The sequence below is a fragment of the Micromesistius poutassou genome (genome assembly GCF_964030765.1).
Source record: "Micromesistius poutassou genome assembly, chromosome: 4".
Lineage (NCBI taxonomy): Eukaryota > Metazoa > Chordata > Actinopteri > Gadiformes > Gadidae > Micromesistius > Micromesistius poutassou.
In genome coordinates, this window is record NC_140274.1 from 4,372,446 (window position 1) to 4,398,005 (window position 25,560).

Consider the following 25,560-nt stretch of genomic DNA (forward strand, 5'->3'; position numbering starts at 1 on the left):
TCGTGACGTATTTCTTCCTGCTGCTTCCTGGTATTCGTTTGACTACAACTGAAACTCGCGCATGACCTGTACGTCACTGTTCGATGATTGGAGGGACAAACTTGAGGGAAAAGAAAGCGTGCAAACATACACTACACCCAGACTGAAGTACTGAAGGGAAATGAAAATTGAGCGGAAGTACAGAGGTGGGCAATACCAGACTAGCTTTAAGCGGGGAGCGATTTGATTGGATGCAGGCTGCGTCTACAAAGACTACACCCCCATATGTCAGACACGCCTCGGTCATCCGTCGACGGACACATGTAGTGTGCTGCCACGTTCACACTATCTCCGTCCGTCGACGGATGGGGGCTTTTTGACGTATCCATGTGTTTTCCCGGGTTGTATTACAAAGGAGATTTCATTGGACAGTGTATTTGCGTATACAGTATTTGCATAACGCAATCTGATTGGCCGACGGATCCATCGCTGCCTCAAAAGTTTAATATTTCTCAACTTTTTGATGCAGGCAACGGAGCCGACAGAACGGACGGACCCACAATGCATTTTGAGAGCGCCCATGCAAAGTCAATGAGATCCGTCAATAGACAGATGTGTGAATGTTACGTCAGAGTGAACCGCAGCATGGAGATGTGATTGTTGCTGTTTACGGACTCCCGGAGCTCTATATCTATAAAATATAAGATTATATAATATATAATAATAATAATAATAATAATAATAATAATAACATAATTAAGGCTGGGCAAGTTAACGCAATCTTGTTTTAAAGCGATTAATACAAATTGACGCATTAACACTCCTTGTTTAAAAAAAAAAAAAAAAAAATTTCACTTTGAAAGGTTTGGCCCACAGAATGTCAACATTCATATCTGAAATAATTTTTGTGTTTAGTTCCACTTACTTTACATTCAATTACAATTGTAGTAAGTGCCAGCCTGTTTACAATTCCCAAATCTGTGGCACTACTTATTTGAATTTAACTACACATGTAGTAACTGTTGGTTTACTATTGTACTAATTAACTCCCTGTTTACAATTCCCAAATCTGTGGTGTTCCGTCAGTTTCATATTCAACCCACACTGAGTGAGTCAATAAAGCTCCCTCAAGATCACTTGGCCTATGTTTTTGCTTATTAAGTAGATTTGGTATGAATGATAATGTGTCATTCCATTTTATAATCTTATTTAACTTCAATTGGAGTGGATTTAAAATTGAATTTTAAAAGTGTGATTAATCGCGATTTAACACCATACTATACGATTAATCACGATTAAAACTTTTAATCGTTGCCCAGCCCTAAATATAATATATAATATAATATATAGGTATCTATATAATATAATATCTTATATCACAGCCAAAAGCTATGTGCGCATCCGGATGATATTATGAATCATAAAGCCTGCGTTCGACGTTTCAAAGTTTGTATGCATGTGGCAGCGCCAGAGACCCAAAACAACACCCCAAATCCCAGGAAAAATGTTGTTTTCATAATATGTCCCCTTTAAATAATAAGCAAATATCTATATAAATTTTTGTGATGTATTATCTAACACGTTGTCAAATGTATTCCATATTTATTGTTTTAATAATAATGCTTAAATTTCTTACGTCTTATTCAATTCAATATACTTTAATTGTCCCCGTGGGGAAATTTGTTGTGGGCTTCACAGGTGGTCTGCAGTTTGACAATAAAAACAATCAATCAATCAATCAATAACCAAAATACGTTACCCATACCAACACAGCACATAGCAACAAAAAATGGCAGTTGCCCAACCGTTACAATACAGTGCAGTGTTTTATCAACTGAAGGCTACAACTACATATGTGCATTCAGAATATTAACAGATGTTGGAATGAAAGAATGTTTGTAGCGGTTCAACCTGCTCCGGGGAACTCTAAATCTCCTCCCAGAAGGAAGCAGCTGGTACTCTGAATGGAGAATATGAGATTGATCAGACGAAATTTTACGTGCGTGTCTCAAGGTGGATTGTTCGTAAATAGATTGAAGAGAAACATGATCTTTAACGCCCATGATTTTCATGGCATGTTGTACCAGGCGATTAATTTGTGTCTTTAGTTGGACAGACAAGTTGCCGTACCAGGCTGTAATTCCGTACCTTATGATACTCTCCAGTACGGCATGATAAAACAACAACATAAATTTCTGCTCAACACCAAAAACTGTCAATCTGCGCAGAAAGTACAGTCTCTGTTGCAGTTTGGAGCAGAGACTCTCCACATGGGCCCTCCAGCTGAGTGTGTCGTCAATATAAACTCCCAAGTACTTATAAGAAGAGACCTGAGCGATGGGTTCATTGTGGATGACCACCGGCCTCAGGTCGTCCACAGCTTTAACATTGAACACCATCTCTTCAGTTTTCTTTACATTTAGCATCAGGTGATTAGAGTCACACCACTGAACAAAATTACAGATCTCAGAATGGTAAGCTTCTGGACTGCCATTCTTGTGCAACAGCCCCAGAATGGCCGTGTCATCTGAAAATTTGATGATGTGATTATCAGGATGGACTTTGATGCAATCATTGGTGTATAATGTAAAGAGCACAGGGGAGCTCACACATCCCTGGGGGGCACCAGTACTGGAGAGTCTGGACTCAGAAAGTACATTGTTAACTCTGACATACTGCACACGGTTAGTTAGAAAAGACATAAACCATTTCAATATAAAGGGGCTAACATTCATGTTCCTCAGTTTTTCAATCAGTAGATGTGGCTGCAGCGTATTAAACGCTGAGCTGAAATCAACAAACAGTAAACGAACATAAGCTTTGGGGTCTTCCAGATGTTTAGTGACCAGATGAGTGATGCTATTAATTGCGTCATCTGTGCCACGCCCCTGCTTATATGCAAACTGAAGAGGATCAAGCAGCGAATCAACCTCCTTCTTGAGTGATGACACCATTATTCTCTCAAAACATTTAATTATAATTGATGTTAATGCAACAGGACGGAAATCATTATTTTCCCTTGGGCAGGGTTTTTTTGGTATAGGTATTATGACTGATTTCTTCCAGAGGGCGGGCACAGTGTGCTGATCTACAGATTTTTGAAAGATAGGACACAGTGCAGGTGTCAGCTCCTCCGCACAGGTTTTAAGAAGAAAGGCGGAGATGCCGTCTGGCCCTGTGGCTTTTTTAGCACAACTGTGCTTAAAAACTGACTGGACCTCATAAGGGTCGATCAACACTCTGGCGTCCTGGTCGGTGACAATTATAGATTGTAAAACATTGTCACACTCAGAGGAGAAATTATGGGTCTCAAATCTCATAAAGAAGTCATTTAATTCATTTGCTTTTTGCAAGTTATCAGGAGTACTAAGACATTTCTTGGCTGGGGTCATGTTAGTGATGGCCTTCATAGTATCCCACAGCTTCTTGGAGTTCATAGCATGACAATTTTGTTCAATAATTTCCTTATGTCTGTTCCTCGCTTCCCTGAGCATGCCGTTAAGTTCTTTTTGTACAGTTTTCAGTTGCATTCTATCTCTGTTCTTAAATGCCATCTTTTTCCGGTTAATACACTCTTTCACCTCCTTAGTTATGTAAGGTTTGTTATTTGGGTATACAGTTATTTCTTTATGAGGTATAACATTATCCACACAGAACTGAATGTAATCAGTGACAGTCTCCGCAGCATCATCCACATCCATCTTATGAAAGATGCTCCACTCAGTAGACAGGAAGCATCCTTTAAGGGCCTCAATACTGTCACTGGACCAGATCTTAACAGTTCTGGTTTGTGGTTTGCTGCTTTTGAGAGCGGTTCTGTAAGTGGGGATGAGATACACCGTGTTGTGATCGGAATTTGACAGTGGGGGCTTGGCTCTGCCCACATATGCATTGTTCACATTGCCATAGCATTTGTCCAAAATTTTGTCCTCTCGTGTACCACACTTAATATACTGTTGGAAGCCCGGGAGTGAAGGCTCGAGTTTGCAATGGTTAAAATCTCCTAAAATGAAGATAGGTGCCTCGGGGGTGCGCAGTAGTTGTTCTTGGACACAGTCAGCAATTTGCGCAGCAGCACTTGCAGCGTTGCCGCTGGGTGGAACGTATACAGTGCAGAGGATGATGCTCCCGAACTCGCGGGGTAAATACATCGGTCTCAGGCTCAGACACATGAGTTCAACATCAGGGTTACACAAAGTCTTGCGGAGTGTGTACTGCCTGCACCACCTGTCATTGATAAAAACACAGACTCCCCCACCTCGGCTTTTCCCCGAAGCTTCACTCCTGTCGGAGCGGATGAGGGAAAACCCCTCCAGTTCACATACCGCATCAGGGATGTTCCGGTGGAGCCACGTCTCCGTAAAGATTGATCATTCTTATGATCGCTAGTATTAGTTTCTTAAGATGTATGACTGTTTCTTAAGGTCTTTCTGGTCTTTCTTGGTCTTTCTGACCAAAGTGACACAACCACATGTAACCTTTATTAAGTTATCTTTAGCTGTCAAAAAAAATCAACATTTGTTTCTAATGTAATGTCATTATAATGTCATGATGTAATCAGGAAATATTTCTATTGACTTATCAATTGAAATGATAACATAATACAAATGTATACATCAAGAAAAGTAACTAGGCTGGAAAATGTAAGTTTTATGTGACTTGGTTCAACACAATAGTGTTGCTGTTCTTTAAACTCTTATATTAAAGGGTATTATGTTTTAGAAGCTTTTCTCTCAATTTATTGAGTTCCCAATATTTTGCACTTCTTACAAAATTGCTTAAAAAATAGAGATTTCAAAACACTGGTCAAAAAGCGTTCTGTGCAGTGTTATGATGTTTATAATGGATTCCTTTTCTTATACACCAAATTTGTCACCTGCTTATCACTCGGTGACCTAATTGTTGTTTCTAAAGAGGTGTGGCTTTATGTGTACGTGAATATATCGTCTTGTTTACGAAGCTTCCAGGCGTTACCACATTTATAAAACCCAGCTCAGCAGCCAAAATTTCCAAAGACTTATGTTACGTTACAATAGATACCATTGCCCCGCAATTTGAAATTACAGCATGAAAATAAGTCTTCAATTAAATGAAATGCAGTTTTAGGTTTAAATGTGGGGTCTTTTTATCCCCTTTTTAAATTTCAGCATTTGAGGGTGAAAAAGTATTTGCCAATTTTGAGTTGAGAGAGACAAATGAATTTACCTTCTTTCATATTTTCTATATTTCAATTCAAACTAATCAGTTTTTTTCTCAGAAGGATGTACATCTGCTACAATCATGGTTGACATAATTTGACATTGAGTCTCCAGTCTCAGTAGTGCTCCTTGATGTTATTGGCAACCGGTCCACCCATGTCTTGGGTGTCTCTGCTCCTGACTGCGTGGTCCTCCAGGGCTTCCTCGCTGCTGCTTGTTGTGATGGTGAGCAGGGATGTGGGGCTCAGGGTGGGTCTGGAGGGGGTGCAGACCTCCATGTGCTCTCGCTGGGGCTCAAGAGTGGAGGAGTTCAACCAGGGTCAGGAAGGAGACGTTGTCATCGGAGGGCTCTTTAACTTCCATTCCCACCCGCAAGTTATAGACCAGGAGTTCATTAAGCCTCCGTTCTACAATCCATGCACTGGGTAAAGGCACTTGTCACAAATTATTTGTTAATATGTTTAAACAATATTCAATCTGATGCAATTGATGACCGGAATGTTCTTCTTTAAATACTGAAAGATAAATGTATATACATCTGAATAATGCATGGTTGAGATTATTGCTGGTGGTTAGCCTCCTCCCTTTGATATTAGGTTGGAGGCAGAGATCTTGAAGGCTGCCTATGCCATGGAGTTTGCAGTGGAAGAAATCAACAGAAACCCTGTCATTCTGCCTGGTGTGAAGCTGAACTACCGAATCCTCGATGACTGTGGCCTACACCCCTGGGTGCTGCATGGAGCATTCTCACTGGTTGGGGGAGACAGGGAAAGTTGTGACTCCACAGCCATCCTGCCACAATCACATGTATCTGGACCATCTTCAGCTATGAGAGGTACAATGACAGATTGGTATGATAAGGTATCTTCCTCAGGTATTGTTGAATGATTTTCTGTCTGTACTTTACATGCATTACTTTCATCAGGGGGCCTGTCTGTACCACTGATCATCGGTGGGGCTTCTTCTACAACAGCCATAATACTGTCTAGGACACTGGCCTCTCTCTCTGTTCCAGTCGTGAGTTTCACCATCAATAATTAGGACAAACATTCAATTATATTGTCTATTTCGTAATCTTGAGTTTGAATTTCACACATTTTACTTTGAATGATGATTAATATATAAAGTTTTTGCTATTTACATTTTTTGTTTCCCCTTTTAGATTAGCCACCTTGCTAGCTGTCCCTGTCTCAGCGACAGACATCGGTTTCCTAACTTCTTTAGGACCATTCCCAGTGACGTCTACCAGGCTAAGACCATGGCCCGACTTGCAATACTCTTCAACTGGACTTGGATTGGAGCAGTCATTGCAAACAATGATTATGGTCGTCTGGCAATTCAGGTTTTTACATTCAGATAACATGTCTTGTTTATAACAATGAAAGATAAAGCTTTGATAAGAATCCTCATTCATTTGGTAAGACCTTTTCATATATTCAGTTTTCTTGCTATTCTCAGGCATTTCAGGAGGAGATTGAGGGATCAGGAGTGTGTTTGGCTTTTTCAGAATTTCTTAACAGGGAGACTTTTGAAGAAGATGCAAGACGTGCAGCTTACATTATTCAGCATTCCACTGTTAGAGTGATACTGATCTTTACCTGGTATACAAATGTGAGGGAGTTGTTTCTACAACTGGCCAAGAGAAACGTGAGAGGCTATTATGAAATATCCAAATAAATGTTTTGGATTCATGAGAAAATAAATGCTTCATAATTTTCTGTTTGTTGAATGACATTCTCTCTCTTCTTAGGTGACTGATAGACAGTTCCTAGCCAGTGAGGCTTGGAGTACTAGCAAAGATCTTTTACAAGATGTTGCCATTTTGAATGTAGCAACTGGTGTGTTAGGTGTTGCTATTCGAAGTGCAAGGATACCAGGATTTAAAAGTTTTCTCCAGGGCCTAAAACCCTCAAATCGTCCTGGCGATTTATTTCTACAGGAATTTTGGGAAAAGGAGTTTGAATGTAGCCTTTCAACAACACTGTTGAATCCTCAGTCCAGGTCTGACAGTTCAACTACAAATATCTCGACTGCTTCTCATGCCAACAGGTCTCCACTGTCTGCTTCCATACCGCTTTGCAGTGGCAGTGAGACACTTGAGGGCGTACAGAATATTTTCACTGACACTACCCACTTAAGGGCCGCATATAATACCTACTTGGCTGTGTATGCTGCAGCCCATGCTCTGCACAGCCTTCTCTCGTGCCCAGATAAAGACAGTTCCCCAAGAGACAACAGCTCCACCTGTAGCTCACCTTATAATGTTACACAGAAAGAGGTATAATTAACTTGACACAAAGCATGATATCCCCATGTGTAGGGATTTAAAGTGACTTGGTTGATGCTGGGAATTTCGTACAAATTTGTTTCCCATACTATTTAATTAAAAGGTTTTATTAAACTAGGTTGTCCTACTGATGACCATTTTGTTCTTAGTTATTAGAGCATCTGAACAAGGTAAACTTCACTACTCCAAACGGGGAGGAGTTCTTCTTCCAAGGAGCCGACATCCCAGCTGCTTATGACCTGGTCAACTGGAAGACCACCCCTGATGGGTCACTGAAACTAGTTCTGATTGGTCGAGTGGATGGCTTGGAATTACACTTGAACAAAACATCTATTCAGTGGACTACAGGCTCCAGTCAGGTAGTCAAACAGACAGCCATCTTAAACAGGATAATAATACAATACAAATCCAATATTTACACTTGACTCATCGAGTTTCCTTAATTCTTTAGGTGCCTATTTCTGTATGTAGTGAGAGCTGCCCCCCAGGAACCCGTAGAGCCAATAGGAGAGGAGAGCCTGTCTGCTGCTTTGACTGTATCCCCTGTACTGATGGAGAGGTCAGCAATGTGACTGGTAAGGGACAAAAACACTTCAATTGGTGTGTTTCAGGTAACAAACTCTAATCTTCCTCCACATTAGTGTAGGCATTAGTTTAGATGCAGTCGGACTCTCTTCCCAGTTTTTATTGCCTTTTCTGTATGACCCTCTCAGGTTCCCATCAGTGCAGGCGATGTCCTGTTGAGTTCTGGTCCAACCCGGGGCACACGGCCTGTATTCCACGCAAAGTGGACTTTCTGTCTTTTAATGAGACAATGGGAATCATCCTGACAACTGGAGCTGTGTCTGGTGTTGTGGTCACTACAGCTGTTTTTGTCATCTTTTTGTGCTACCATAACACTCCTGTGGTGAGGGCTCAGTGCATAATAGGGTTGGGTATCGTTTGAAATATTTCGATTCTGGTTCTATTTCGATTCCTGTAAACCAATGCCGGTTCCTAAACGGTTCCGAAATCGATACTTTTTAATTTTTTTAGAGAAATGCCATGCCAACACTGATTCTTTGAAAATTATTTGAAAAGGTAACTTTTACTGTAAAAAAAAAAAAAGTTGCTATATGTCAATGAATTTGAAGTAGTGCTCAGTGTTTCCCACAGACCAGGTAGCAATGTATGGAGGTAGATTTGTGTCTTTATTATGCAATCAAACAGAATAGGTTTGAGAGAAAAACTTTCCACACTGCAATCAAAAAATAGATTTGAGAGCAAAACTATCGACACTGCAATCAAAAAATGTTTTATTGCAAGTAAAATAAATGTGATTAAAAATGTATCAATGGGAATCCAAAAGTTTTGTTTGCAAATCCAAAAGTTTTGTTTGCGAATCCAAAAGTTTTGTTTGCGAATCCAAAAGTTTTCCTTGTGAATCCAAAAGTTTTGCTTACGAATCTAAAAGTTTTGCTTACGAATCCAAAAGTTTTGCTTGCTGTTGAGCTGAATCTCGTGGGCGGGACCTACGCCGAAAGATGTAAGACACGTCTCTATTGGCCAGTCTCGATCAGAGTGACAGCTTGGCAACTCCGCTCCCGAGTCCCGCTCGTTCTCATCATGGACTTCAAAACTCCCTCTCTCGTTACTAACTGTGGATGTTGCCAAGCTGTCACTCCGATCGAGACTGGCCAATAGAGACGTGTCTTACATCTTTCGGTGTAGGTCCCGCCCACGAGATTCAGCTCAACAGCAAGCAAAACTTTTGGATTCGCAAGCAAAACTTTTGGATTCGCAAGCAAAACTTTTGGATTCACAAGCAAAACTTTTGGATTCGCAAACAAAACTTTTGGATTCGCAAACAAAACTTTTGGATTTGCAAACAAAACTTTTGGATTCCCATTAATACATTTTTTATACTTTTTTTTCACATTTATTTTACTTGCAATAAAACATTTTTTGATTGCAGTGTCGATAGTTTTGCTCTCAAATCTATTTTTTGATTGCAGTGTGGAAAGTTTTGCTCTCAAACCTGTTCTGTTTGATTGCATAATAAAGACACAAATCTACCTCCATAGCAATGTGTGGCGGATTTGTTGAGGGTGAGGGGGGGGGGGGGCGAGGCGTGATTATCGGCTGGCGGAGGGGGGGGTGAAACACTGAGTGCTTATATCTCCACCTTGAAAATGCCAACTTTTCATCGGATTGCTCCGGACTCGCCGTCTCTGCTGCTTCTTCGAATCTGTTTGGTGTGTGTGTGGTGCGCTACTGCGCGTGGCCTGGCTTGTGTGTAAAAACACTGGCTCCGATTGGCTACCATGAAAAATGACTCTGCCTTAGCCAATCATAATCGCTTATCTCCTGGCTCCACACACAAACTGCTAGGAGACCGGGTGGGTTAACACCACCCGGTCTCCTAGCAGTTTGTGTGTGGAGCCAGGGGTGCGTTCGGATTACACAGTTTATTCAATAAATTCATAGTAACGCACCGCATTTAACGTTCAGTAACGATAACGGCGTTGTAACGACGGAAACAGTAATTAATTTGATTACCCCATTACTGAAAAAATAACGGCGTTACCTAACGCCGTTATTTTAAACGGCGTTATTCCAAACACTAAGTGTTTCATCAAATTGGAGGTATTTCCCCCCTTATACAAAATAGTTCTATTGCACTTGCATGTGCTGCTCATTTTTTGTTTTAGTAAAGTAAAGCCATATTTTAGAGCGTTTTACTTTGGACATGATGGCTGCAGCTGAGCAGCAGGAGAGGAAAGTGCTCTGCATTTTTTCCGACCACAAGAGGGCGAGAGGATTGTTGCGGCACCGAAACGAGGCACCGAAAGAAATGTAGTCATTCGGTCCGGGTAGAACCGACCATGTTGCCCCCGGTACCACTCGGTTCTCGGTTCTCGGTACCCAACCCTAGTGCATAATCAATATTTTACCTATCGTTTTACTTCATGTTAACCGTGTTGTCTCTCATAATCCACCTCCAGGTGCGTGCAAATAACTCCGAACTGAGCTTCCTGCTCCTCCTGTCACTCAAGCTCTGCTTCCTGTGTGCGCTGGTGTTCATTGGTCGTCCCTCCGTGTGGTCCTGCCGCCTACAGCAGGCAGCTTTCGGGATCAGCTTTGTCCTCTGCGTCTCCTGCCTTCAGGTGAAGACCATAGTGGTCCTGGCTGCTTTCCGCTCAGCTCGGCCAGGAGCTGGAGGCCTGATGAAGTGGTTTGGTCCTGGCCAGCAGAGAGGCAGTGTCTGTTTCTTCACCAGCATACAGGTGAATATTATTTAAAACATGAGCCATCATAAACATTTACAGTGTGTGAGATATAGTGAGGTGTAGATGTTTTTTTAAACTAGGTGATCATCTGTACCATTTGGCTGTCCATCAGCCCTCCGATTCCTCATCGTGACCTTGGTTTCCAGGGGTCAAAGGTTAACCTAGAGTGTGCCATGAGTTCAGTGGTGGGCTTTGCAGTTGTCTTAGGCTACATAGGCTTCCTAGCCTGCCTCTGTCTCTTACTGGCTTTCCTGGCTAGGAAACTACCTGATAACTTCAATGAGGCCAAGTTCATCACCTTCAGCATGCTGATCTTCTGTGCTGTCTGGTTGGCCTTCATCCCAGCCTACATCAGCTCTCCAGGGAAGTACTCTGTGGCTGTGGAGATCTTTGCCATCCTGGCTTCTAGTTATGGCCTGCTGCTTTGTATCTTTGCTCCAAAGTGCTTCATCATCCTCCTGAGGCCTGAGAGGAACACCAAGAAACAGCTGATGGGCAGATAGTAAAATGTGCATATACACAAGGGTAGGCAGCAAATTAATCCTAATTTCATGGATTTCAAGGGACACAAAAATTAGACTCTAAAGAGCAAAATGTTGAAGGTGACATATTATGATGTTTTTCAACAAGTAAACATAGTATATGAGTTTCCAGAAAACATGTTTTTAAAGTGTGCTGGAAATAGCTTTTAGGAAAGAAATTCTTGACTACCACTATTCTTCTCTGTTTCAGTCCCTTTAGAATGTGCTGTTTCTGGTATCTGTAACTTTAATACAAATGAGCTGCTGCCCATTGCATACAAATGAGCTGTCACGCTACAGTCACACTACATGCGTCCGTCGACGGATCTCATTGACATTGCATGGGGCACTCTTGAAATGCATTGTGTGTCCGTCGGTTTTCTCGGCTCCGTGGCCTGCATGAAAAGTTTAGAAATGTTCAACTTCTCGGGCAGTGACGGATCCAAATACACTACTGTGACACTACTTGGACTCTATCCAATGAAATCGTCTTTCCAATACAACCCGGGAAAACACGTGGATATGTCAAAAAGCGGATAAGTCAAAAAGCCGATATGTCAAATATGTCAAAAAACACGCGGAAATGTCAAAAAGCTGAACGCGTTATGAATGTTACGGAGTCTACCGCTGCATGGAGCATAAATGATTGTTGCTGTTTGTGGACTCCCAGAGTTCAATATCTACATAATATAATATAATATAATATATAATATTAGTATATTCTACACATGAACCTCCTAAGATGGTGAAATTTGATTGGTTCGGTATCTTGTGATATTGGGCAATATCCCATGATTGAGATCTCAAACTTGGGATATTGTCCAGCGTGCGTGACGGTCGTCTCGTCACGCTAATAAAAACAAATAAACCTCTGATTAAAAAAAAAACGGCAAAATGTGTTATCTTGTTTAGTTTTTTTGCCCGCAGAATGTCAACATTCATATTCATCTATTCATCTATTTTTTTTGTTCCACTTACTTTACATTCAATTGCAATTGCAGTAAGTGACAGTTCCCAAATCTGTGGCGCTACTTATTTGAATTGAACTACACTTGCAGTAACTGTTGGTTTATAATTGTACTAATTAACTTGTACTAACTAACTTTAAAATTCCCAAATCTGTGGTGTTCCGTAAGTTTCATATTCAACCCACACTGAGTGAGTCAATAAAACTCCCTCAAGATCACTTGGCCTAGTTTTTGCTTATTAAAGTGTAATTCCGGCGAAAATTACTTAATTTTATGTGTAGGGACCCTAATCATGCTAATGCAGAGGTTTGGTGCTTTTTTGAGCTATATTAGTGGTTAAAAAAATGCAGATTTGGTAGTGTACCGCAGTGCCCCTAGCCAATAACATGGAAGCCAAACATTGCGCCGGTTAAATTTTTATACTCGATTATCAACGAAGGAAGGGTCTGGAGGGCTTATTTGATGTGTGTACATGCCAAAAATATTTTCGCCAGAATTACACTTTAAGTACATTTGGTATGTATGATAATGTTTCATTCCATTTTATAATCTCATCCAACTTGGAGTGGATTTAAAATAGAATTTTAAAAGTGTGATTAATCGCGAGTTAACTCACCATACTATGTGATTAGTCGCGATTAAAACTTTTAAATGTTGCCCAGCCCTAAATATAATATATAATATATAATATAATATATACTGTAGGTATCTATATAATATAATATCTAATATCACGGCCGAAAGCTATGTGCGTATCCGGATGATAGTATGAATCATAAAGCCTGCGTTTGACGTTTCAAAGTTTGTATGCATGTGGCAGCACCAGAGACCCAAAACAACACCCCAAATCCCAGGAAAAATGTTGTTTTCATAATATGTCCCCTTTAAATAATAAGCAAATATCTATATTAATTTTTGTGATGTATTATGTATTATTATTATTATTATTATATATTAACACGTTGTCAAATATATTCCATCTTTATTGTTTTAATAATAATGTTTCAATTTCTTACGTCTTATTATCGCTAATATTAGTTTCTTAAGATGTATTACCGGTTCTTAAGAGGGATCCTCCCGACCAAAGTGGCACAACCACATGTAACCTTTATTAAGTTATCTTTAGCTGTCAACAAAAATCAACATTTGTTTCTAATGTAATGTCATTAAAATGTCATGATGTACCGTATCGACTAATCAATTGTAATGATAACATAATACAAATTTATACATCAAGAAAAGTAACTAGGCTGGAAAATTTAAGTTTTATGTATCCACTCAACACAATAGTTAATGTTGCTGTTCTTTCAACTCTTAAAAGAACAGCAACATTATTAAAGGATATTATGTTTGAGAAGTTGTTCTCTCAAGTAATTGAGTTCCCAATATTTTGCACTTCTTATAAAATTACTTGAAATTTTAAAACATTGGTCCAAAAGCGTTCTGTGCAGTGTTATGATATTTATAATGGATTCCTTTTCTTACACAACAAGTTTGTAACCTGCTAATCACTCTGCGACATAATTGTTGTTTCTAAAGAGGAGTGGCTTTTGTATGTATGTGAATATATCATCTTGTTTACGAAGCTTCCAGGCATTACCACGTTTATAAAACCCAGCTTGGCAGTTAGAATTTGCACAGACTTGCGGTATGTTACAATAGATACCATTGCCTTATCTTTTACCATTGCCTTATTCTTTTATCTTTTTTACAGCATGAGAATTACCCCATTTAGGTTTAAATGTGGGGTCATTTTATCTCCTTTTTAAATTTGAAGATATACATCTGCTGCATGTTATTTGTCCTTCTTTAAATTTTGCAATTCAGTTAAAATCATGCTTGACATAATTTGACATTGAGTCTCCAGTCTCAGTAGTGCTCCTTGATGTTATTGGCAACCGGTCCGCCCATGTCTTGGGTGTCTCTGCTCCTGACTGCGTGGTCCTCCAGGGCTCCCTCCCTGCTGCTTGTTGTGATGGTGAGCAGGGATGTGGGGCTCAGGGTGGGTCTGGAGGGGGTGCAGACCTCCATGTGCTCTCGCTGGGGCTCAAGAGTGGAGGAGTTCAACCAGGGTCAGGATGGAGACGTTGTCATCGGAGGGCTCTTTAACCTTCATTACCAACCGCCGGTTATAGACCAGGAGTTCATTAAGCCTCCATTCTACAATCCATGCACAGGGTAAAGGCACTCATCACGTATGTTTTGTATGTTTTAACAATCATCAATCGGATGCATTTCATGATCCGTCTGTTCTTTAAATACTGAAAAATTCATATATACAGTACATATACATCTGAATAATGTGTGGTTGAGATAATTGCCGGTGGTGAGCCTCCTTCCTGTGGTATTAGGTTGCAAGTGGAGACACTGAAGGCTGCCTATGCCATGGAGTTTGCAGTGGAAGAAATCAACAGAAACCCTGTCATTCTTCCTGGTGTGAAGCTCAATTACCGAATCCTTGACTGCTGTGCACGACACCCCTGGGTGCTGCATGGAGCATTCTCACTGGTTGGGGGAGAGAGGGAAAGTTGTGACTCCACAGCCATCCTGCCACAATCACATGTATCTGGACCATCTTCAGCTATGAGAGGTACAATGACAGATTGGTATGATGAGGTCTCCTCCTCATGTATTGTTGAATGATTTTCTGTCTGTACTTTATATGCATTACTTTTATCAGGGGGCCTGTCTGTACCTGTGATCATCGGTGGGGCTTCTTCTACCACAGCCATAATACTGTCTAGGACACTGGCCTCTCTCTCTGTTCCAGTAGTGAGTTTCATCATCAGTAATATGACAAGAGTCCCATTCCTTGTATATTTCATAATGTTGCTTTAAAAATGTATAGAGAAAACCAGTGATTTCATTTTTTCTCTTTTAGATTAGCTACCTTGCTAGCTGTCCCTGTCTCAGCGACAGACACCGGTTTCCTAACTTCTTCAGGACCATTCCCAGTGACGTCTACCAGGCTAAGACCATGGCCCGACTTGCAATACTCTTCCACTGGACTTGGATTGGAGCAGTCTTTGCAGACAATGATTATGGCCGACTGGCAATTCAGGTCAATATAATGGATTATTAATGGATTATTATTTGTATTTAAGATATAATCTGAAGTGTGCCTTTATCCATGTGTTTTATTTTGGTATATTTTAAGGTAATTTCTAATATTCTCTTTGCTATTTTCAGACATTTCAGGAGGAGATTGAGGGATCAGGGGTGTGTTTGGCGTTTCTAGAAGCTGTAAGCAGGGAGACTATTGAGGAAGATGCAAAACGTGCAGCCACAACTATTCAGCATTCCACTGCAAGAGTGATACTGATCTTTTGCTGGTTTACAGACGTGGGGGAGTTGTTTCTTGAACTGGCCAAGAGAAACGTAAGAGGCTTTTATGATTATGACATACTCACATACATGTGTTGGACTAATATTTGAGGATGTTAAATTCCTTCAGTTTTCTGTTTAGTTGATTTCCTCTTCTCTCTTCGTAGGTGACTGATAGACAGTTCCTAGCCAGTGAGGCTTGGAGTACTAGCAGCGATCTTTTGCAAGATGTTGCCATTTTGAACGTGGCAAATGGTGTGTTAGGTGTTGCTATACGAAGTGCAAGGATACCAGGATTTAAAAGATTTCTCCAGCACTTGAAACCCTCTGATCGTCCTGGTGACTTGCTTTTGAGAGAGTTCTGGGAAAAGGAGTTTGGATGTACACTTTCAACGACATCATCACATCCTCAGTCCATGTCTGAGAGTTCAACTACAGCAAGTATCTCTGGCCCATCTTCTGACAACAGGTCTCCACTGACAGCTCCCCTACCACTGTGCAGTGGGAGCGAGAATCTTGAAGGGGTAGAGAATGTTTTTACTGACACTACCTATTTAAGGGCCACGTATAACGCCTACCTGGCTGTGTATGCTGCAGCTCACGCTCTCCATGAACATCTCTCGTGCCCAGATGAAGGCAGTTCTCCAAGAGAAAACAGCTCCACCTGTAGCTCACCTTTGAACATTAAGCGAAAAGAGGTGCAATTATGAAATGTGCTTTATAGGTTATAGTTCTTATGATAGCTCAGGATAGATTTGTTTCATGGACTTTTAAGGATTAATTTCTTTTTTTTTTTGACTAATAAAATGTTGTTCTTAGTTGTTAGAGCACCTGAACAAGGTGAACTTCAATACTCCAAATGGGGAGGAGTTCTTCTTCCAAGGAGCCGACATCCCAGCTGCTTATGACCTGGTCAACTGGAAGACCACCCCTGATGGGTCACTGAAACTAGTTCTGATTGGGCGAGTGGATGGCTTGGAATTACACTTGAACAAAACATCTATTCAGTGGACTACAGGCTCCAGTCAGGTAGTCAAAGTGACAGCCATCTTAAATAGGATAATAATAATAATATTACAATAACAATCCAATTTACACTTGACTCATTGAGTTTATTTAATTCTTTAGGTGCCTATTTCTGTATGTAGTGAGAGCTGCCCCCCAGGAACCCGTAGAGCCAATAGAAAAGGAGAGCCTGTCTGCTGCTTTGACTGTATCCCCTGTACTGATGGAGAGGTCAGCAATGAGACTGGTAAGGGGAGTAAAAACAGATTTAATTGTTTCAGATAACCCAAACAATGCAATGTAACTGAAGAGTTCTTACTGTCAATATAAAAAAATGTGTCTTCACATTTTTCATTGTCTTTCCTGTATGATAATATCAGGTTCCTATCAGTGCAGGCGATGTCCTAATGAGTTTTGGTCCAACCCGGGGAACACAGCCTGTATTCCACGCAAAGTGGACTTCCTGTCTTTCAATGAGACAATGGGAATCATCCTGACAGCTGCAGCTGTGTCCGGGGCTGCAGTAACGACGGCTGTCTTTGTGGTTTTCCTCCGCTATCGAAACACTCCAGTGGTGAGAGCCTTGTGTAACATCTAAACAAAAAACAAACAAACATCCTATAATCCCTCTGTTTTTGCGAGGATATCGATGGTGGTTGCAAATTGTTCTTCTCTGTCCCACAATTCATCTCTAGGTGCGTGCAAATAACTCAGAGCTGAGCTTCCTGCTCCTCCTGTCACTCAAGCTCTGCTTCCTGTGTGCGCTGGTGTTCATTGGTCGTCCCTCCGTGTGGTCCTGCCGCCTACAGCAGGCAGCTTTCGGGATCAGCTTTGTCCTCTGCGTCTCCTGCCTTCAGGTGAAGACCATAGTGGTCCTGGCTGCTTTCCGCTCAGCTCGGCCAGGAGCTGGAGGCCTGATGAAGTGGTTTGGTATGGGCCAGCAGAGAGGCAGTGTCTGTTTCTTCACCAGCATACAGGTGAGCAATATGTACAACATTAGCCATCACAATAGTTTACATCATGTGAGATATATTGAGGTGTATGTGTTTTTTTAAACTAGGTGATCATCTGTACCATATGGCTGTCCCTCAGCCCTCCGTTTCCTCATCGTGACCTTGGTTTCCAGGGGTCAAAGGTTAACCTAGAGTGTGCCATGAGTTCAGTGGTGGGCTTTGCAGTTGTCTTAGGCTACATAGGCTTCCTAGCCTGCCTCTGTCTCCTACTTGCTTTCCTGGCTAGGAAACTACCTGATAACTTCAATGAGGCCAAGTTCATCACCTTCAGCATGCTGATCTTCTGTGCTGTCTGGGTGGCCTTCGTCCCAGCCTACATCAGCTCTCCAGGGAAGTACTCTGTGGCTGTGGAGGTCTTTGCCATCCTGGCTTCTAGTTATGGCCTGCTGCTTTGTATCTTTGCTCCAAAGTGCTTCATCATCCTCCTGAGGCCTGAGAGGAACACCAAGAAACAGCTGATGGGCAGATAGGAAAATATAGATTAGACTCTCCAAAGAGCAAAGACTAAATTATTTTACAAATATCTAATTCATGTGATGTTTATCTATTTGTAAAATTAACTCAGCTGTATTTCTGAAATCCATCTTTATTACTTAAATACAACAAATAAACACATTCTTGCCCACATTACTTATGTTATCTCAATTATTGAAAATGCTTGTCACCAAAATAATGTGCTAACATGTAACATATCTTGCTTGAAACCAAAATGTTAATTTGTATTCAAATGCAATGTCATTACAATTTCTTAAAAATGTACCCTATTTCGACAATACCTTTATTAAATAATATAATGTATATAATGCATAGTGAAAAGTATAAAATAAAGATTTTTTAAAAATGATGCATTCCATTATCGAATAAATTCAAATAATAATGAGTAAACAGTATGTGGAGTGTGTGTGGTTGGTCCAACTTGCCCGAGTGATTTGATTCTGGCTGGGTGAGGCTGCACACGTGTAAATGTACTGATACCAATAATATTATTACTATTATTACTTACTTATTATTACCAATAGTAGTATTACCAATACTAATATACAATACAATATGAAAAATAACCCAACATAACCCAGCATGTACTGTATATGTCTGCGAAATATACTGTACATTGTGTACAGTATAACAAAGATAATGTTTATTATTGATTGAGACACTTGAGTTCATATACATTCCATAAATAGGGTTTTTAATCTTGCTTAAGGTTGCCTACAGGTAACCCGTGGATGTAGGGAATTGAACACATTACCACTGGACTGGGAGTTGATTAATAATTGCACATAATGACTGAGTAGCACGCAACTGTTTATCCTTCACTCTGGAGAGATGTTCTGTATGTCGTGTCCAAGAAACATACAGCTTCAGGCTTAATCATGTTTATAAAAAGGCAGTTTCATGGTTAATTATTCATAGGGTTTAGAGGTAGCAGTTTAGATTCTTCTGGTGTGTCTTTATGAAATTGAAAAAAAAATACATATACACCTAAATTACAAGTTTTCTCTAAAGGCAGGAGTCTGTATACCAAGGCATGCAAACTTTTCTATGGATTTGCAGTTTTAGCCAAATATTTTTTGCTGGATTCATGTGTTTATTGTGCGGTTTTAGGTCTAATTGAAAAGGTTTTTCCTTCATTCAACAATTTATTATACTACTGAAATATCAATCTCAATGTGTATTTTCCACCAAGCCTCCATGTCTTGGGTGTCTCTGCTCCTGACTGCGTGGTCCTCCAGGGCTCCCTCCCTGCTGCTTGTTGTGATGGTGAGCAGGGATGTGGGGCTCAGGGTGGGTCTGGAGGGGGTGCAGACCGCCATGTGCTCTCGTGCGGGCTCACCAATGGAAGAGAGCAACCTGGGGCAGGATGGAGACATTGTCCTGGGTGGGCTCTTCACCCTCCATTACCAACCGCCGGATTTAGACATTGATTTCGTTAAGCCTCCACACTTCAATCCATGCACTGGGTAAAATCTGATTATTTGTGTGTTTTAGTGTGCTATCAGTTTGTCCAATTGATTACAAATATTGAATTTGCCATTTAGAATTGTTTTTGTCTGTGTGTTTTCAAGCAGCCTGCATGAGTGATATTCACATTAAATTATTATTTTCCCGTGCACACAGTTTGCAAATAGAGCCATTGATGTCTATGTACGCCATGGAGTTTGCGCTGGAGGAAATCAACAGCAACCCCTCCCTTCTGCCAGGCGTGAGACTCAGCTACCGTATCCTTGACAGCTGTGGGCGACACCCCTGGGCCCTCCTAGGTGCTTTCTCGCTGGTCGGGGGAGACGGCTCGACCTGTAACACAACGGCTGCTCTGCGATCCTCTCATGTGTGGTTGAACCAAACTCCGGAAAGGACAGGTATACAATGTGAAAGTGTTGTGCCCGTCGCTTAATGCATTGATTGCCACATATGCTTTTTCCTCACTTTGCCTATAATGCTTCCATCAGAGGGCCAGTCTGTCCCTGTGATCATTGATGGTGATGCATCCCGATCAGCCATGATTCTGTCTCGGACCCTTGCTCCTCTGTTCATACCTATGGTGAGAACCACCATCGATATCCTATAACACATTTCTACACTTTAAGTCATAAAAAAAATAAATATATATATATATATATATATATATATATATTAAATTATATTTATTTGTATTTCTCTTTTTAGATCAGCTACCTTGCTAGCTGTCCGTGTCTTAGTGACAGACAACAGTATCCTAACTTTTTCCGGACCATTCCCAGTGACATCAACCAGGCTAAGGTCATGGCCCGCCTTGCCATACGGTTTAATTGGACTTGGATTGGAGCTGTGCTTTCGGATAATGACTATGGCCGTCTGGCCATCCAGGTAACTTGGTAAAGTGTCATATAAAATGAATGTCTAATGCTATTTTTTAACACTTCTTCTTCTTCTCATCCTCATCACCATCTTTTAATCCACTGTCCTATTGTATTCAAATTATTTACTTCCTTGAAATCTTATTTTGCCCCTGTTTCTAGGTATTTGAGGAGGAAATTCGGGAGTCAGGGGTGTGTGTGGCATTTTCTGAAATCCTTAGCAGGGAGACTATTGAGGAAGATGCAAAACGTGTTGCTACCACTATTCAGAATTCCACTGCAAGAGTGATACTGATCTTTACCTGGTACACAGATGTGGCAGAGCTGTTTCTGCAACTTGCAAAAATAAATGTAAGACACTTTTATAAAATGCACAACATTTTTTGGGAAACATTATTGTCCATTGTTTTGGCTGTTCAACCATGTTTCTGTTCTCCCCGTAGGTGACTGATAGACAATTCCTAGCCAGCGAGGCTTGGAGCACTGCCAGTGATCTTTTACACAATGTTGCCCTCACTAAAGTGGCAAATGGTGTGCTAGGTGTTGCTATTCGCAGTGCAGGTATACCAGGATTTGAACAATTTCTGAGAAGGTTGCATCCTGCTGATCGTCCGGGTGATTTGTTTTTAAGGGAATTCTGGGAAAAGGAGTTTGGATGTAGCCTTTCAACAACACAATCAAAAGTCACACCTCTGTCCAGGTCTGACAGTTCAACCAAAACAAATATCTCGACTGCGTCTCATGTTAACAGGTCTCCACTGGCAGCTTCCATACCGCTGTGCAGTGGCAGAGAGACACTTGAGGGTGTACAGAATCGTTTTACTGACACTTCCCACCTAAGAGCCGCATATAATGCCTACCTGGCTGTGTATGCTGCGGCCCACGGGCTGCACAGCCTTCTGTCGTGCCCAGATGAAGGCAGTTCTCCAACACACAACAGCTCCACCTGTAGCCCACCTTATAACATTACACCAAAAGAGGTATGTGAAAAATAATTGACTTGAGATGAAACAAAGCTGTTTGATATTAATTCACTTTGTGATGCTTATCTTGATGTGTTAATAATGGTGAAATACATCACTACCCCGGTATTTTATATTTTTAAAACACGTGCCTTTCAGTTATTGGAGCACCTGAACAAGGTGAACTTCACTACACCACACGGGGAGGAGTTCTTCTTCCAAGGAGCCGACATCCCAGCTGTTTATGACCTGGTCAACTGGAAGAGCAGCCCTGATGGGTCACTGGAAATGTTTATGATTGGTCGCTTGGTTGGATCTGATCTCCATCTCAACGAATCAGCAATTCAGTGGAGTACAGGTTCCACTCAGGTAGTAAGAATAAGTAAAATATGTCACATACATTTTCCACTGAATACAATTAATTGGTTTATTTATTTCATTGTTTAGGTGCCTATTTCTGTATGCAGTGAGAGCTGCCCCCCAGGAACCCGTAGAGCCATTAAAAAAGGAGAGCCTGTCTGCTGCTTTGACTGTATCCCCTGCACTGATGGAGAGGTCAGCAATGAGACTGGTAAGGCAGTTTATATTTTCGTATTCAATGTCGACATAGGCCAATGGGTTTTAACTCAGCTACATTGTAATGTAATGTATATGCAGTGTTCTCCATGACAATATATATATTTGCAATATGCATTAGCTGACTGCAAAAAAATGTATGTGATGTGTTTTCTCTTAAATTTGATGCATGTCATTTCAGGTTCCCATCAGTGCAGGCGATGTCCTATTGAGTTCTGGTCGAACCCGGGGCACACAGCCTGTATTCCTCGCAAAGTGGACTTCCTGTCTTTTAATGAGACTATGGGTATCGTCCTGACAACAGCAGCTGTGTCTGGTGCTGTGGTGACAGCAGCTGTGTTTGTCATCTTCCTCCACTATCGACACACTCCTGTGGTGAGAGCCTTGTGTAACACAACCAGTATTTTCTGTTACTCACTATCCCTGTAGGTCCCAAAAATCATCACCAGATGCAAATTCCTCACAAAATAATTAATTTTGAGTGTAATGTCTTATAAAAAGCTGTGTATGCATTCATGTTTAATATATGTACATGCCTTTCCACTAGGTGGCAGATGTGTGAAGGTGTATGGTTTTCACAGGTCACACACAAGGGCCCTGTTTGAATTGGTCTGGTTGTTACCCATTTAGTGGACTATTTTGGGTGTCACTACTTTATAGTGACACACCCATTGTGTCCTCCACATAGTGCCAGGGCTGTGCCATGTGAGTTTTGGTTGGGTGTGCTGTAGTGGGTGAGTGTAGTTCGGCTTAATTTGCAGAAACCCGTAAAAATAGGCTTTTTGAAATGTTACAAAATTGATTGTATTTCATTGAAACTCCTTTCGCTGTTACAGGAAAGGCATACATTATCACTGTCAAGAAATGATGGCTCCACTAAAAAAAAAAGGGTGACAAAATGTCGCAACCGCTTTTAGATTGATACAAAGCAAACAAATTTAATATAAATTAATACATAAATTAATACATAAATTCATGTTCTTTAATGAATTACACAAAACACTGCTTGACGTTCAGGGGTAGTGGAGATAAGTCCTTGTTTAGTTTTTGTTTAGATCTCCCAGGTTTAATGTAACATTACATTAGTGCATGATATACTGAGCGACGAGAGCGTTTTTTTTATCATGAGTGGTATGAAACATATGTAATATGTTGTGGTATGAAACATATGTAATATGTTTCATACCACATGCTTTCCTGCAGGGGGTGCTCCCGCAACCCCACTTCCCACGGCTATGCGTAGTGCACTACTTAAAGGGGTAGTTCAGGATTTTGGACATCGGGTCTCATTTCCAAGTGTGTGTTATTTATCATTAGTAGTTTAGAATCCCTGTAGTTGGAAACAAGTTACGGCAGCAGCGGACTGATATTACCTGGAGTGTGCTTCTCTGTTTACCTTCTGCTGTAGTGAATTGGTTGCTACACCGGAGCAAAGTGAAATTCTGCTGCTGAGAAAGTAGTCCCCCAAAATGTAATGTGATCATTGCGATACAAGGATAGTTTTATTTCTAATATTATTCTATCAACACAAACATTTACATCGATAGTCAGGCATTATAATTGGTTTGCCTCGGGAGTGGGTAAAACAGTTTTTATTGGCAGGCTAGCAGTTCCCCTCGACTTGTGCTAGCCTAGCACCAGCGATTTCTGCAACTAGAAGGACAATGAAAAGTGTTGAAAACGGTCTCCAATGATAAATAACACACTGGCTCACTTGGAAATGAGACCCGATGTCCAAAATCCTGAACTACCCCTTTAATACACCAAATGCACAAAAAAATAAGCTTACATATGAAGCAAACTTATTTTCACTGAATTTCCCAAATACTAGGGAACAAGTGAGCTAATTTGAACATAGCCCGTAAGCAAGAATGTTTTATTATTGAGACAAACGTAACAAAGTGTTTTAATTCATGTTAATCTTGTGGTCTCTCATAATCCACCTCCAGGTTTGACCTTTGACCAATCGTTTTACTTCATGTTAACCGTGTTGTCTCACATATTCCACCTCCAGGTGCGTGCAAATAACTCAGAGCTGAGCTTCCTGCTCCTCCTGTCACTCAAGCTCTGCTTCCTGTGTGCGCTGGTGTTCATTGGTCGTCCCTCCGTGTGGTCCTGCCGCCTACAGCAGGCAGCTTTCGGGATCAGCTTTGTCCTCTGCGTCTCCTGCCTTCAGGTGAAGACCATAGTGGTCCTGGCTGCTTTCCGCTCAGCTCGACCAGGAGCTGGAGGCCTGATGAAGTGGTTTGGCACAGGCCAGCAAAGAGGCAGTGTCTGCTTCTACACCTGTATACAGGTGAGCATTATGAAATGTTAAATATAAAATATTATTAGCAAGGACATATATTTTAATGTATTTAACTAGTTTGATGTTTGTCTTTTTATTAGGTTATCATCTGTGTAATCTGGCTGTCCCTCAGCCCTCCTGTGCCTTATCGTGACCTTGGTTTCCAGGGGTCAAAGGTTAACCTAGAGTGTGCCATGAGTTCAGTGGTGGGCTTTGCAGTTGTCTTAGGCTACATAGGCTTCCTAGCCTGCCTCTGTCTCCTACTTGCTTTTCTGGCTAGGAAACTACCTGATAACTTCAATGAGGCCAAGTTCATCACCTTCAGCATGCTGATCTTCTGTGCTGTCTGGGTGGCCTTCGTCCCAGCCTACATCAGCTCTCCAGGGAAGTACTCTGTGGCTGTGGAGATTTTTGCCATCCTGGCTTCTAGTTATGGCCTGCTGCTGTGCATCTTTGCTCCAAAGTGCTTCATCATTCTCCTGAGGCCTGAGAGAAACACCAAGAAACACCTGATGGGCAGATAGGAAAATATAGATTAGACTCTCCAAAGAGCAAAGACTAAAATATTTTACAAATATCATCTTTAATTCATGTGCTGTTTATCTATTTGTAAAATGAAATTGTGTATTGAGTTCCTGCCCAATGATTGATGTGATCATGGTACTATACTGGGTATATAGGGAGTGTAGAACAGCCTTCTAGACTCCATGTAAGGCTGTCTAGAGGCCTGAGAAAACCCCCTGATGGGCAGATAGAAATTTTATTTTATTTTATTTATTTAGGGACCATCTACCTGTCAGGGACTAAGGATGAAAATTAGCCTTTGGCTATAATCCTGTATATTTACATTAAAAAAAAAAGTGAATCAATATACTTGAGAAATAAATAAACTTGAAACTTGAAAAAAGAAAGGACAAGTTAAATGGAGTAATGACTTATGCTCATTTGGGTCATACAACTTCCCCACTCAAAATGAATAAAATACACTCCAACTCCAACCTTCTGCCCTCCCATGCCTTGTCTATCAACCTCATTGTGAAGTGTGTATGATTGATGGTTGGTTTAAGCAGACTCATCTGGCCTGAGTCAGGCTTATTAGGCTCTTGGGCTGATTGAGGCTGCACAATTGGGCATTTGGTGATAAGGCTCACAGGATAAACCTGGCCTGGTTACCACACACTCTTGGAGATGGGACATATCATTATGGAACACCTGCTCTGCCTGCAAAACCTTCCAAACGCTACAATAAACTGGTTTCTACAACCTCAACCTGTGTCCCGATGTCAGAGGAGCCAAGTTAAGCCACCTAGGTGGTGTGTGGGACTGGGGAACAG

General features: G+C 41.1%; 3 protein-coding genes across 3 annotated transcripts; all 3 read left to right on the forward strand.

Moving 5' to 3' along the window:
• Positions 1–5,333: 5,333 nt before the first annotated feature.
• Positions 5,334–11,236, forward strand: LOC311342399 (extracellular calcium-sensing receptor-like; the record flags this gene model as incomplete). Its single annotated transcript, XM_084467238.1, has 11 exons — positions 5,334–5,602; positions 5,774–6,012; positions 6,103–6,194; positions 6,340–6,519; positions 6,636–6,824; positions 6,928–7,455; positions 7,614–7,823; positions 7,916–8,039; positions 8,178–8,371; positions 10,449–10,730; positions 10,814–11,236. 11 exons carry the CDS (start codon positions 5,334–5,336, stop codon positions 11,234–11,236), a joined length of 2,730 nt encoding a protein of 909 aa, XP_084323364.1.
• Positions 11,237–14,131: 2,895 nt separating this feature from the next.
• On the forward strand, positions 14,132–18,034 carry LOC311342400 (extracellular calcium-sensing receptor-like; the record flags this gene model as incomplete). Its single annotated transcript, XM_084467239.1, has 11 exons — positions 14,132–14,400; positions 14,574–14,656; positions 14,903–14,994; positions 15,104–15,283; positions 15,412–15,600; positions 15,714–16,244; positions 16,366–16,575; positions 16,675–16,798; positions 16,932–17,125; positions 17,247–17,528; positions 17,612–18,034. The coding sequence occupies 11 exons, from the start codon at positions 14,132–14,134 to the stop codon at positions 18,032–18,034; spliced, it is 2,577 nt and encodes an 858-aa protein (XP_084323365.1).
• A 1,222-nt stretch (positions 18,035–19,256) lies between these two features.
• Positions 19,257–24,750, forward strand: LOC311342401 (extracellular calcium-sensing receptor-like; the record flags this gene model as incomplete). The annotated part of the gene is made up of 11 exons (XM_084467240.1): positions 19,257–19,525; positions 19,683–19,924; positions 20,015–20,106; positions 20,232–20,411; positions 20,564–20,752; positions 20,845–21,381; positions 21,523–21,732; positions 21,811–21,934; positions 22,121–22,314; positions 23,954–24,235; positions 24,328–24,750. 11 exons carry the CDS (start codon positions 19,257–19,259, stop codon positions 24,748–24,750), a joined length of 2,742 nt encoding a protein of 913 aa, XP_084323366.1.
• Between the last annotated feature and the right edge of the window lie 810 nt (positions 24,751–25,560).